Source organism: Carassius carassius, chromosome 44 (assembly GCF_963082965.1).
Source record: "Carassius carassius chromosome 44, fCarCar2.1, whole genome shotgun sequence".
NCBI lineage: Eukaryota > Metazoa > Chordata > Actinopteri > Cypriniformes > Cyprinidae > Carassius > Carassius carassius.
Genome location: NC_081798.1, coordinates 1,314,085 through 1,327,956, shown reverse-complemented (window position 1 = coordinate 1,327,956; position 13,872 = coordinate 1,314,085). Strand labels below are relative to the sequence as shown.

The following is a 13,872-nucleotide window of genomic DNA, read 5'->3' as shown; positions in this document are numbered from 1 at the left end:
GCCAAACATGTGAACGGTATTGTCTCTTTAGCTAAAGTCTCTCTATACACTTGCGTTGTTCATCATTACAGTGAACAGCAGCCGGTGATGTTTTCCTCTGATTTCAGCATTTTTCAGTCTGAGGAAAATGACTTTAGACACTCGAGTCTATTCATAGCTCCTCCCCAGCGCCTCATCACACTCATTTTTGGCAAGCGCAGACTCGGCTGATCGACCGCATGCCTCGAATTTAAAACGCTCATTTAGACAATTACGGCAGATGCTTGCAGAAGCAGAGCTCCTCACAGAACGTAGACATCCCTGACGCCCGCTAACATCCAAAGCACGCATGATTTTAATAATTTACATGATTTACAGAGTAGGATGCAAATGCAAAGGAAAAAATTGTGTTTGAAGCATAAAGAGGAGAAAAAGAGTCATCTTACTCAAAGTGCTGTTTTATATGGCTTTCTTCTGCATATTTGGAGATGCCGTTGATAAATAAAGTGCGTTTGACCTGAGGAGAGAGGGGAAAACATGATATTTGGGTTATTTACACATGCACAGACACTGGAGGACGTTGCAGCAGGGATCGAGGTTAAACGTTCGGCTCAGAAATGTAGGTCAGTGCTATAGACAGACTTCATGAATATTTCATAAGCGTTACAGCATGAGCTGCATACATCACAAGACTCCTCCAGATGGCTTTTTTGTGTTATTACTGTATACAAAATAAAGAAAACGCTCCGCCAATAATCATTTAATCACATTGCAAACCAGTATAACCCATACTGAGATGTTTAGCAAAATGTTCATGCTGCACTTTTTGCATTTAACCCACATAATGCATTTCAAATCTGCATACTAATTCAACATTAAGAGGCCACTTGGACCTAAAGAGTCGTTATTTCATCTAAAACCAAACTGAAAACAATTCAAAGTTTGGAATGATTTTATTAAATGAAAATTTTGAAAAATACTTTGAAATTTCAAATTGCACATGAACCATGATAAAAAGAAAAAAATTTGTACTTGCACAAACTTTCAAACTTTTTTTAAACAATTCAGTCCCAAAAATATGTGAGATATGAGGGAAAATATAAATAATTTAACCAAAGGTTTCTGACTAATATAACTTCATAGATAAGATTCTGAAACCTAATGGTACCCGGGTCATAAATGACAAACATGAAACTTTTTTTAACTGGTTATCATTTTTTTTTATAATAATTGTATGAAAAAAAAATGTGTTGTGTATTTTAAAGGTTTCAAATAATTAAGTGTTGCTCCCTTAGTATTTTTTTTTTTTTTTTATGCATCTCTTCCAGGTCAAAGCGGACCCTGATGCATTATGAGGGTTAAAATGGAACTGTTCCTTTAAACTGATGCGGTTCACATACCAGATCATCTTCTTTGTAGTGCATCTTGGATGTGTGGCGTCTCATGCTGTAGACGGTGAGGAGCAGGTACATGAAGGCAAATGATGTGTGCAACCATAAAAGGTTATTTCTGAATAATAGAGAGAAAGAGACACGTCCACTTTACCCAGAATACTCAAAATGCATCAGGACATCTTCAATTAAAGTGCATGAGGGGAAAGAGAGTTGAAGTATTTGTGCAATGAATAAAATGTCTCACCCAGAATTCAAGTTGGCGATTGTTGTGCGTCCAAAGCTGTATGGATTATTTTCTGAGAGAAAAATATAAATCCAACTTAATTTGTGCTTTTGAATGCTAACGAAAGACACTATCATTTTGTGAGCTGAACATAGTCACAGAATGCTAAAGAAAAACATTTTTTATAAATTGTTAAATATATATAAAAAAATGAAAAATAATAAAGTAATAATTAAAGATATAATTGCATAAACAACTAAAGAACTAATGACAACTTAAAATATAAAATGAGATAAATTAAAATAGAAAATCCAATAAAGAAATGAATACAAATAAAACAAAACTAAAAAAAGGATAAAATCGGAAATGATTAAGAGATGTAAATCAATAGAATCAAATAAAAGAATTAGACACATGAAACAAAACCAAAAATAGAGTACATGAAATTAAATAATATTTTTTTAATTACATTAAGCAAACAAGGAGACTTGATGACAGTGAGAAAATTAAACTAAAATACTAAATAAAATACTAAAACACTTAACTAAATTAACCAATAATACTAAATCCATAACAAAATAAAAACTATACTTGAAAATTCAAATGAAAACAGAAAATATAAAAATATAAACTAATTAAAAATATTAGAATAATAGTACATCAGTGATAGTAAACCTGGCCCGTACCTTCTAAGGTCTCAAATATACAAGAACTATAGATAAAACATTTCATCTTTTGATGCAATGTGTTCCATTTGAGAAGTGGGCGATTTCTATTGTTACTTTGCATGCCTAAATGGCTCATAAAACAACAAACTATAATACGTCTCTTTACATACTGCTCAAACATTTGCATCATGCCTGTTTCTGACCAAACTCTCTGTCCTCTGTGACTCTGTCCACATTGCTCCCATCTCTGAGAACTCATGCAAAGTGTTTTCATATGTTTGACCTCTTCCAATTAGTTTGTGTCTTTGGGTCGCTCTCTATGTCCTTTTTCCCTGCAACAGGCATCCAATTACCCAGCGAGCAGATAGCAATTCAATCTCATTACAGGAGAGGAGCGCCATGGATTAAACCTCTATGATGATAATCTACAGTGCACCATGCGAGAGCGTCTAATGATGGAGAGTTCTGTGCTCAGAAAAACAACCGGACGATAATTGGAGTCGTATATCTTTTAACTTCATCTTCGGCTGAAAAACATCAGCAATAATCACCAGCTCTTTGTTGCTGATACAATAACTTTGATTAAATGTGTGAACATGTAAACAGCCCACAAATACAGGTGATTTTTAGCCTGTGGTTCCACTTATTAATCCTGTAAAGGCTGACATATGAAATTTAAACCTTTTTTTTAAATAGAACCATTTATTGATCCTTCAAACTAAATCTTAAATAAGTTACATTAAAAATTAAAAGCTAATTAAAATAATAAACGTTTAAATTAATACAAAATATGAAATCTTTATACGTATAATGGAAATAGATTTGAAATGAAAAAGATAAAACATTTACTGAAAGTTAATTAAATCATAAAAAAGAAAAAAAAATACACTTAAATAATAAAATCATGAATAAAATGCTAAAAATAAAAACTATTTTGAGTAAATGAAACTCTGTACTTTATTATTATTGGCATAGAATTTTTTTTAAATAACATTATTATGTATGTTTTCTACTCAGGCTGATTTTACAGAGGAATGCAGGAACAGAAACGTTGAAATCGATTCTCCTAGGGGTGAACCAATCTTTTTTTTCTCTTGGTTTTAAGCCCTGCTTTGTGCAATAGACCAATATCGGTATCAGTATCGGCCAAAAGTTGCTTGTTAAAATCGGTATCGATATCGGCCAAAAGTTGCTTGTTAAAATCCGTATCGGTATCGGCCAAAAAAAACTTACATCCGTGCATCCCTACTTTACAGGGTTAATTAATCCTTACAAAAAGAACAGAAATGGCATATTTTCCTATGACATACAATACTGATTAAAACGAGCCAAAATTAATAATCAGCTATGAATACATTGGTCACTGATATATCATTAAATACTAGTAAAGTAAATACTTTTAAGTGAATAACTCTTTCTATCACTTTATAACCTCTAATTGACCTACAATCGCACCGCTGACCTCTGACCTCTCTGATGCAGGACTCACCCAGCAGGTTGCCTGAGAAGTTGACCGGCAGAACGATGCCCACTGACAGCACACCCACCACAACCAGCAGACCGATGATGTGTCGCTGGAACGACAGGTAATGAACGGCATCTTCACCACATTTCTCCCGGATCTCCTCGTCCCTGCGGGGAACGAGACTCATGTTAGTCACCACTCATACTTCATGATAGAGAGAGCATATAAGTTCAGTTACCAAATCAGAAATCAAGAGACTACAATGGATAGTCAGGACAGCTGAGAGGATAATCGGTGACCCTCTGCTCAGCCTCCAAGATCTTTATATCTCCAGAGTGAGGAAAAGGGGTAAGACAATAACCTTGGACCCCTTACACCCAGCTCACACTCTCTTTGAATGGTTGCATTCTTTGTTTTCTTAAATTAGTGTTATATTCCATCTCTACTGTGTTATTTCTATGCATGTCTGCATTATATCTGTACTAGACGTGTACTGGTATTCTGTAATGCAATAAATCATGACAATGAAGAATATGCACAATACTGTTATAGTGGGCACTTCAAAATACAGAGAATAATTGTTTATAACAAATTATTCAGAATTTTGAATGCATTTTAAGAATACTTTTCCCATCAACTGGTCACAACGCACAAAACCGCTGTAAGCTGCGTGAAAAATGCGTGTGCACTATGATGAAAACAAGCAAGGATGAGAAGTGAGACACTTTGGATAACGGGCATATTCACTCTCAGACAGCAGATGGCGCTAAACACAATGTGGCTGTTACCCTGGAAACCCTGTAAACAAAACAGGTTTCTGTTTCGGAAAGTGTTTAAATAATTTATATAGCCATTCAGATTAGTGTATATGCTATGCTGTACATCACAAAACCAAATACTTAAATATTTAGACTTAATAGGCTTATATTTTCAAATATGCTCATGATATTGATTGATGAGCTAACATAAAAAAAGGTTATCCAGCTGACAAAAACTGTTTGAGAAACTCTTGTACAGAAAAATGCAGTACAGGTCTAGCACTCTGTGTTCTGTTGTGCTGTGCTATTGATATTAACCACCTCACAGTAAAGCAAAAGAGCCACTTACTTTATTCTGAATATGGCCGTCAACCAGGAACAGAAGCCCTTCAAAGAAAGCACATCAAACAATGAATGCGTGATGAGCGCAGACACGCACACATACAAACAAAATAATTACTGCATGCATTAATACTTCTTTGGGGTTTTATGGCTTCAACATATCCGGCCAGGCCTATAAAAGGCTCTTTGTGAGAGTATGTGAGGATGCCTGCTGATTTCTCCAGCAGGATTAGAGGTGAACACAGGTGAAGACAGATAGAAGATGTCGAAGTCCTGCACTGATCTCTTAAGAGGCTGGAAAACAAGCTTAAGATAACATCTCAAGGGCTGATTTTGGTTGGTGATGTCACCTGTTAAATTTTCCTGCTGAAATCTCCTCCTACACATGTTTTTGGAGGCGAAAATCACACATTCCTCTCTAAATTGGTGATTTACCGATATATTGCCAAGGCCGATATATCGACCGATATTTGCCATTTTTCAATTATTGGTATCGAACAATCAGTTTTTTGTCTGTGCCCAATGTGTTGATATTTCCAAGGCCGATAAAATATCTAATATTTGACATTTTTCAATTATCGGCACTGGACATTCAGTTTTTGTGTTTGGCCGATGTGCCGATATAGCCATGTATGATATATCGGCTGATATTTGACAGATTTTAAACTACTAGCCAATCAAGTTTGTGTGTTTGGCAGATGTTTTGATATCACCATGGCCGATAAACTATATTGCATTTTTCAACTATCGGTATTGGACAATCAGTTTTTTCTATTTGGCCGATGTGTTAATATTAACAAGCAATGGTGTAATGATACATGTATTTGTATTGAAACGATTGCTACGAGGCTTACAAACTGAACGAAAAAGAAATATTTCCAACATTGTGATGTAACCAATTACCCCAACCCCCTTATTAAAAAGCATACCGAACCGTGACACCACTGTGTCGTATCAAACCGAATCATAAATTTTGTGAACTGTTACACCCCTATACAAGACTGATATATCAGACATTGTTTGTCATTTTCTAAACTATCAGCCAATGCGTCAAGATTAACATCGCTGTATGGCAGATGTGTTGCTATTGGTATTCTTTAAAAAAGCCAATACGTTTTTGTGTTTGGCAGATGTGTCGATACAACGAAGGACTTTTTTTTTTAACTGTTGGACAATCTGTTTTTTTTTTTTGGCATGTGTCATGTTGCCAAGGCCAATATTTGCCATTTTTTTCAGCTGTTGGTCAGTTTTTCTGTCAATATCAAAATTGCTGTATGGCCGATGTGTCAATATATTATTTTAATTAACAATTAAAAGCAATAAGTAAAACAAGTTTAATATAGGATTATAGTTGGATTATAAATGATGCAACATTTACTTTTAGCCTGCACATCTCAAATGTAATTTTTGGCTCTTCGTATTAAATTTGTGCACTTTTTTTATCATTTAAATAATTTTGACATTTATTTAGTTACAAATTGTTTTGCAAATATATAATTTAAAAAAAATACTAATTTTATTATGTTTGTTTTTAGTTTTTTACATTCTATAAATTAAGTATTGTTATATATCAGCTATATATAACAATATTTTGGTCAACCACTACTGTAAATCACTTCAAGGGATCCTGAGGTTTCAGTTTGAGGGAGTTATTTGGAGGTTTTGTTGAGTCAGTTTCTCTCCTGAAGGCTTCTGGGGAATTTCAAGGACGCCGTCCGAAATGAGCACAGAAACGCTGGTTCATCATGACTGTGATTTAAAACAAAATGATGGAGGGAGGAAGTTCTCGCCCTCTATGATGGCCTTTGTTTCTTTCCGAGCATATAGAACATTGATGTAAGGTCAGTGTTGCATGGAAAAATCAATAGAGTCCATGTGGAGTGAGAAGGGCTGGGAGAATCGCTTTGGGAAACGTGTAATAAAGACACTGAGTTTGATCCAAAGTCAAACTGCCAACTTGTACTGAAAATAAATAGTTTCACGAAATGAATTACTTTAACGTCCCTTTAACTTGGCTTTACTTTCAGATACATTTACTAAAAAAAACCAAAAAAACAAAAAACTTATGCTCACCAACGCTACAGTAAAATCAGGAATACTGTGAAATAATATTACAATTTAAAATAGCAGTTTTCTATTTGAATATATATTAAAATGTTATTTTATTCCTGTGATCAAAGCTGAATTTTGTGTCACATGATCCTTCAGAAATCAATCTAATATACAGATTTGCTGCTCAAAAAACATTTCTGATTATTATTAATGTTGAAAACAGTTGTGTTGCCCAGTATTTTAGTGGAAACTGTGATACATTACATTTTTTCAGGGTTCTTTAAAGAATAGAAAGTTCAAAAAGAACAGCATTTATTTAAAATGGAAATCTTTTGTAGCATTATAAATGTCTTTACTGTCACTTTTGATCAATTTAGTGCATCCTTGCTGAAAAAATGTATGGATGCAGATGGGAGGAGGGGGCGGGGCCAAAGGAGTGAATGACAGGTGTCTCACATTATCTCGCTGTTCGAAATCCACTGAGCTGGAGACGGAGGTGAGACGTTCATATCGGTCTGGCGTTTCAGAATGAAGAGCTGAAGCCACACTGTACACAAACACAAACAATAGACAGAACGCAGAAAGAAAAAGAGAAAGAATAAAATGAGAAACACTTGCTCAGGTCTTCTGAAGAGTTCAAGTGGATGTCTTTGGTTATTCTGAAGGCCGAGTGGAGCCAGACAGTCAGAAAGCCTGAATATTCAGGTCCACTCAGGCAAATATAGGTCAGTCTCATCTCAGGGTAGATGGGATATTAAATATATACAGGCTTGAGGAACAGAGGATACATCTGTAATTCACGTTTCCCTCTGTATGCTAAAATATATTAATCCACAGTTGAGATGAAGCCTAATCTCCCAAAACACACTGCAGTACAAACACAGATCTATACAACCTACTTAAACTCAGTTTTGAGAGTTTAGAGGCTACAAACATATGAATCATTTAAATCCAAAGTCATTTATTTGCTTTAAAATTAAAAAAAGTAACAAAAATAAAGTCTGATAAAATTAGGCTGATATATACACATTTCCTTTTTTTTTAATTGTCCAATTATTATAAGACAAAAATAAAATAAGCTTATTAAATTGATTACTCTTTACAAATACATTTTAGCAACTTATGCAGTTTAAAATAAAAAAGTAAAAATACACAGCAATTGCTTTAAACAGCAATTAAAGATTCAGATTAAACTATTATATAAATCTCATATATTTCTTGATTTTTTTTCTAATATAAATTTTTTATATGGATAAGCTTATCAACCCAATTACTCGTTTATGAACACACTTTAGCACCTAAAGTCATTTATTTACACTTTTAAATGATTGCTCACTAGCATTGAAGAAAGTTTCATACAGAGCTGTTTTAAAAACTGTACTTGAGGACATTATCTCTGATGTTACTAGTTCCTAGTTGAAAACCTGCAGGTTTAAAGGGCCAGATCCTCTTTTTCTTTGTGAAAAATGATTCCAGAACAGCACTGACACAGTTTGAAAAATGACCCTGTCGAACGCATTATTACCTGCTGTAGGTCTGGATGACTGACAAACTCATTAGACTAACAGATTACGAAGGATCCGTGAGGGACGCAGGAATCATCCTCTCTGAAGCACTGCTGCGTCTCAAATGCAGTGATAAGAACATCGGTTCAAAAGGTAACTGGGTCAGAATGAACATCCCTGAGTCGAGCGTTTCCTGACCTCACACTGAACGGAGTCCAAGCTCTGTTTCTACACTTGTTTTAATTCGTCAACACATCATCTGTCAATCAAATCAAATCAATAAGACAGCAGTGATTGTGCGGCAAAAAACCCTGCTGATGCCATGAACAGACTCTGCTGGTTTAGAGCTAAAACGAATTAAATTCTATACAGCTTGTGATTTATACTGTGTGTACTACGTATAGGGATAGCACAGAAGTCACTGGACTACTTTAATATTCTGTCTGGACTACTTCAATGAGGCGTTATAGTTGGGTTATTTTATTTATTTTTTTGGTCCATTTTGTGCATCCCTACTTTGGAACATAATGAGGGTGAATACAATTCTAACAAAATTTTTTTGGTGGGATATTCCTTTAAATCCATTTGAAACGGTCTAATTTGCTGATTCAGACCACTAGGGCAACTCTGGGAGAACAAGGACACCGTCATCTACAGCTGCTTTAAAATAACTCAGCGGCTCCGCTGTGGAGATCAGATCCACCTATGATCACCAAATCACTCTAAATGAGGAGATACACATTCACAAGGACAGGATGACTCACAATACTCAGGGGTCTCTTTGGATCCATTTTTGGGGTCACAACGGGTCAGAAAGACACGCTAAAGCTCTTTTACCTGCGTACAGGCTCATAGTTACTCCTTTCCTTCCTCCTACTGTAGTCAAATGACAAACGTCACAAAAAGAGACATGAAGGGCAGGCGGTTATTGACACTTGTGTGTTAGAGGCCCTTCGGAAAGCCAAATTTACACACGAGTCAAACATCACACACACACAGCAGAGGAATATTAATAAGAGGTGAGCAGTGAGAGAAAACACTCAAGAGAGCAATCACACACAGACCTTTAAAGCAACTGTGTTAGAAAAAGGTCAAAGGTGAGGAACCCCCACAATTTTACACACACACACACACACACACACACACACTAGTTTATCAGAAGAAGTGAAAGGTTAGTTCTTCATTGATCAGAATAAAGCAGAGGAACAATAACTGAACATACTACTCCCGCTCCTCCAGACCGCTGAATCTTCTCTTCTGTCTTGGGAAGGAAAGAAAAAAAAATAAGAGGAAGGAAAAATAAGCTTGAATCCATTCAGATCAATAAATCTCAGAAGACTGCAGCTGTCAGAGCTTCATCTGTGGAAATAGAGTGGTGTTAAGTGAGAAGTTGAGATACATGATATATCTGAGAAAATAAAGCCGATATGGGTTTTTGGGGAGGATACGAGAGTGAAATTAGGGAGTAAAAAAAGTATATATACAGTAATAATACAGTATATACATAAACAGAATATATACAGTCGTGGCCAAAAGTTTTGAGAATTACACAAATATTAGTTTTCAAAAAGTTTGCTGCTAAACTGCTTTTAGATCTTTGTTTCAGTTGTTTCTGTGATGTACTGAAATATAATTACAAGCACTTCATACGTTTCAAAGGCTTTTATCGATAATTACATGACATTTATGCAAAGAGTCAGTATTTGAAGTGTTGGCCCTTCTTTTTCAGGACCTCTGCAATTCGACTGGGCATGCTCTCAATCAACTTCTGGGCCAAATCCTGACTGATAGCAACCCATTCTTTCATAATCACTTCTTGGAGTTTGTCAGAATTAGTGGGTTTTTGTTTGTCCACCTGCCTCTTGAGGATTGACCACAAGTTCTCAATGGGATTAAGATCTGGGGAGTTTCCAGGCCATGGACCCAAAATTTCAACATTCTGGTCCCTGAGCCACTTAGTTATCACTTTTGCCTTATGGCACGGTGCTCCATCGTGCTGGAAAATGCATTGTTCTTCACCAAACTGTTGTTGGATTGTTGGAAGAAGTTGCTGTTGGAGGGTGTTTTGGTACCATTCTTTATTAATGGGTGTGTTTTTGGGCAGAATTGTGAGCAAGCCCACTCCCTTGGATGAGAAGCAACCCCACACATGAATGGTGTCAGGATGCTTTACTGTTGGCATGACACAGGACTGATGGTAGCGCTCACCTTTTCTTCTCCGGACAAGCCTTTTTCCAGATGCCCCAAACAATCGGAAAGGGGCTTCATCGGAGAATATGACTTTGCCCCAGTCCTCAGCAGTCCATTCACTATACTTTCTGCAGAAGATCAATCTGTCCCTGATGTTTTTTTTGCAGAGAAGTGGCTTCTTTGCTGCCCTTCTTGACACCAGGCCATCTTCCAGAAGTCTTGGCCTCACTGTGCGTGCAGATGCGCTCACACCTGCCTGCTGCCATTCCTGAGCAAGCTCTGCACTGGTGGCACTCCGATCCCGCAGCTGAATCCTCTTTAGGAGACCATCCTGGCGCTTGCTGGACTTTCTTGGACGCCCTGAAGCCTTCTTTACAAGAATTGAACCTCTTTCCTTGAAGTTCTTGATGATCCTATAAATTGTTGATTTAGGTGCAATCTTAGTAGCCACAATATCCTTGCCTGTGAAGCCATTTTTATGCAACGCAATGATGGCTGCACGCGTTTCTTTGCAGGTCACCATGGTTAACAATGGAAGAACAATGATTTCAAGCATCACCCTCCTTTTAACATGTCAAGTCTGCCATTCTAACCCAATCAGCCTGACATAATGATCTCCAGCCTTGTGCTCGTCAACATTCTCACCTGAGTTAACAAGACGATTACTGAAATGATCTCAGCAGGTCCTTTAATGACAGCAATGAAATGCAGTGGAAAGGTTTTTTTGGGATTAAGTTAATTTTCATGGCAAAGAAGGACTATGCAATTCATCTGATCACTCTTCATAACATTCTGGAGTATATGCAAATTGCTATTATAAAAACTTAAGCAGCAACTTTTCCAATTTCCAATATTTATGTAGTTCTCAAAACTTTTGGCCACGACTGTATACATAAACACATTTTTTGCAATGATCACTCATATGTGATGAGCAAACACTTATTACGTGAATAATAATAAACTTTACTATCCAAAATGAGTTCGATATTAGTGCAGTGAACAGTAAAGTTGAAGTTTATTCAACTTTAATTTACTTTAGTTAAATTCAACTTTACTCTGTTGAATTTTATTTCACTTGACCGTAGTGCAAATTTGTGAATGAACGTTCCTTCACACACAGACGAAACTTACTAGAGAAGTGTCAAGTGTGACATTTTATAATTATATTTTATATTTATATTAATGCATTTAGCAGACGCTTTTATCCAAAGCGACTTACAGTGCATTCGGGCTAACAGTTTTTACCTAACGTGTTCCCTGGGAATCAAACCCACATTAAGTCCACTTTACAGGGCACTTACAGTTGAATAAGAAAAAGCTTGAATTCTGCCTGAACAAGAGACCTCATTACTGAAGTAAAATTGTTGACTGTCAAGTGTCAAGCTGAAGGGATTCCCCGAATTTGGTGTGGATTTGCCGTGCCATTATGGATAAATGGCTGTTCAAAGTTTCAATGGTTTTCCATAGACATAAGCTTTTAAGTGCTTCGTCCAGGTCGCCAGTAGCAAACAACGGACAAATGGGTCTAAGTAAGTAATTACACCATTTCATACACCAATTACTAAGTAATTACACCATTTCAATAATTTTATCTGCATTATATGTTCTGTAGAAAAAAATATATATAATTATATCAGGGGCATATTCGCAGATACAGATATATCGGCGACAGGCTCATATTAGCCAATAATATGGAGAACGATATATTGGTCAGGCTCTACTGAGAACATATCAGTATCTCCTAATATAGTTTTAAGATGGCACCATGTGCAATTACAATACTTTATTGCAAAGGGATAAAAATGTAAATAATATATATAAAAAAAAGGTCCAGTACAGTCAAATCCCAAAACATAATGACAAATCAATCCTAGTGTGCACAGTCAAAAACTGCAATGCACATACATTTCTGTGATGTTTCAATGAGTCTAGAATACTCATTTATACCAACAGCTGCTTAAAGCAGTTTAGTTACTACACATTACAGCTGTGCTTTGGCTTCAACATTGGCATGTAAATCTGTTTATGAACTGTACAGTCACAAGAGCATAAACTGCAGTCTCGTGTTTACAAGTCCACTTGGGAAACACAGAATCAGCGATTTGAAGGGTCTCTCCTCTGGAGTGTGTCGCTGTAATTACGGACAGACACTGTGCAGTCAGCAGCACTCAGTGGTTCAGAAACACTGTAATCTGCAAACCACATCAATATACAAAAGTCAAAGGCATTTTTAAATTTCCTTTGGTTCATAGATCACCAGATTAAACAGCAACTCTTACAAGCTGAGTCTTTAAAATGATGAAGCCTATGTGGCACTTATGTAACCAAGTAAAAAAAAAAGACAATTCCTCTGTCTATTTCCAGCAACCCTAAGCTGCAAATAATACATGATTGATTCAATAGAAATGATATGAGGGAACATTTCTGGCTCCATTCCGCACCAGTGAGGGAAGGGGGGAAAAACGCTAAACAAAGAAAAGGAAGAGGAGGAAGAGCAGAGTGAAAATAGAAACTCAGTGATGATGTGCACCGACAACAGCAAAAACAGCAAATACACTCAGTGATAATGGAATGATGCAGAGGGCTTGTGTGAGTGTTTTTTTAATTCACTTCCTTCCCTGCCAAAGAAATGTCAGTGGATCATGAAGGTTTTTTGGGTGCGTTTAGTTGCACCTGCATATTCAAGCTGTTAGACTGGGCGAAAGCACACGAGGGATGTACAGATGGACGAAGACCATATATACACGAGTCAGAACCTGAATTATAAAATATCTAAAATACTAGCGTCATCAAGAGACAATCCTGAAAGAACATAATTTAGAGGATTGTGATTTATTAATTCATTTGGCACACATGATTCAATTAAATGTCTGGCCATGGCCTGTTTCTACTAAAATACATTAATTCTGAAAGCAATGCTCAAACTTAATGAAACTTGGTTCATATGAACCTCAGGACCTTTTGAGAACACACACCAATTTTCATCCAATTCCGTCCAAAGGGGGCGCTATAACTAGGAAATCCTTATGAATCTGCAACTTTGATCAAGTTCAGTTCTTGGAAAAATGTTATGTTCTACCAAATTGTGGTCATTTTCTCAACTTTTGCTAATTATTTGCCATTGCAAAATTTGGCTACAAATTGAGTTGTTGAGCTGTGTTTGTTTTTATTTGGTATAAATAGAGCAATGCGCATGGGTCTGAAAACCAAAAAAAAAAAAAAAAAAAAACAGACCTAAATTTCATCCCATGAGACACAGAAGTACTATTTCATCAGTAACCAGAGGTGGTGGTCTT

General features: G+C 36.3%; 1 protein-coding gene across 6 annotated transcripts in view; it reads right to left on the bottom strand.

Moving 5' to 3' along the window:
• LOC132126290 (CSC1-like protein 2) overlaps positions 1–13,872 on the bottom strand; it is a 54,417-nt gene that overhangs the window by 17,219 nt on the left and 23,326 nt on the right. For 4 of the 6 annotated variants that reach the window (XM_059537462.1, XM_059537464.1, XM_059537466.1 and 1 more), the window contains exons 4-10: positions 9,609–9,647; positions 7,338–7,428; positions 4,837–4,874; positions 3,754–3,896; positions 1,618–1,669; positions 1,380–1,488; positions 426–496 (exon numbers count right to left, since the gene is read on the bottom strand). In XM_059537462.1, the coding sequence (XP_059393445.1) occupies positions 426–496; positions 1,380–1,488; positions 1,618–1,669; positions 3,754–3,896; positions 4,837–4,874; positions 7,338–7,428; positions 9,609–9,647 (543 nt within the window). Of the gene's footprint in view, positions 1–425; positions 497–1,379; positions 1,489–1,617; positions 1,670–3,753; positions 3,897–4,836; positions 4,875–7,337; positions 7,429–9,223; positions 9,263–9,608; positions 9,648–13,872 lie in introns of all 6 variants that reach the window. The other 2 variants (XM_059537463.1, XM_059537467.1) reach the window with 2 other exon arrangements.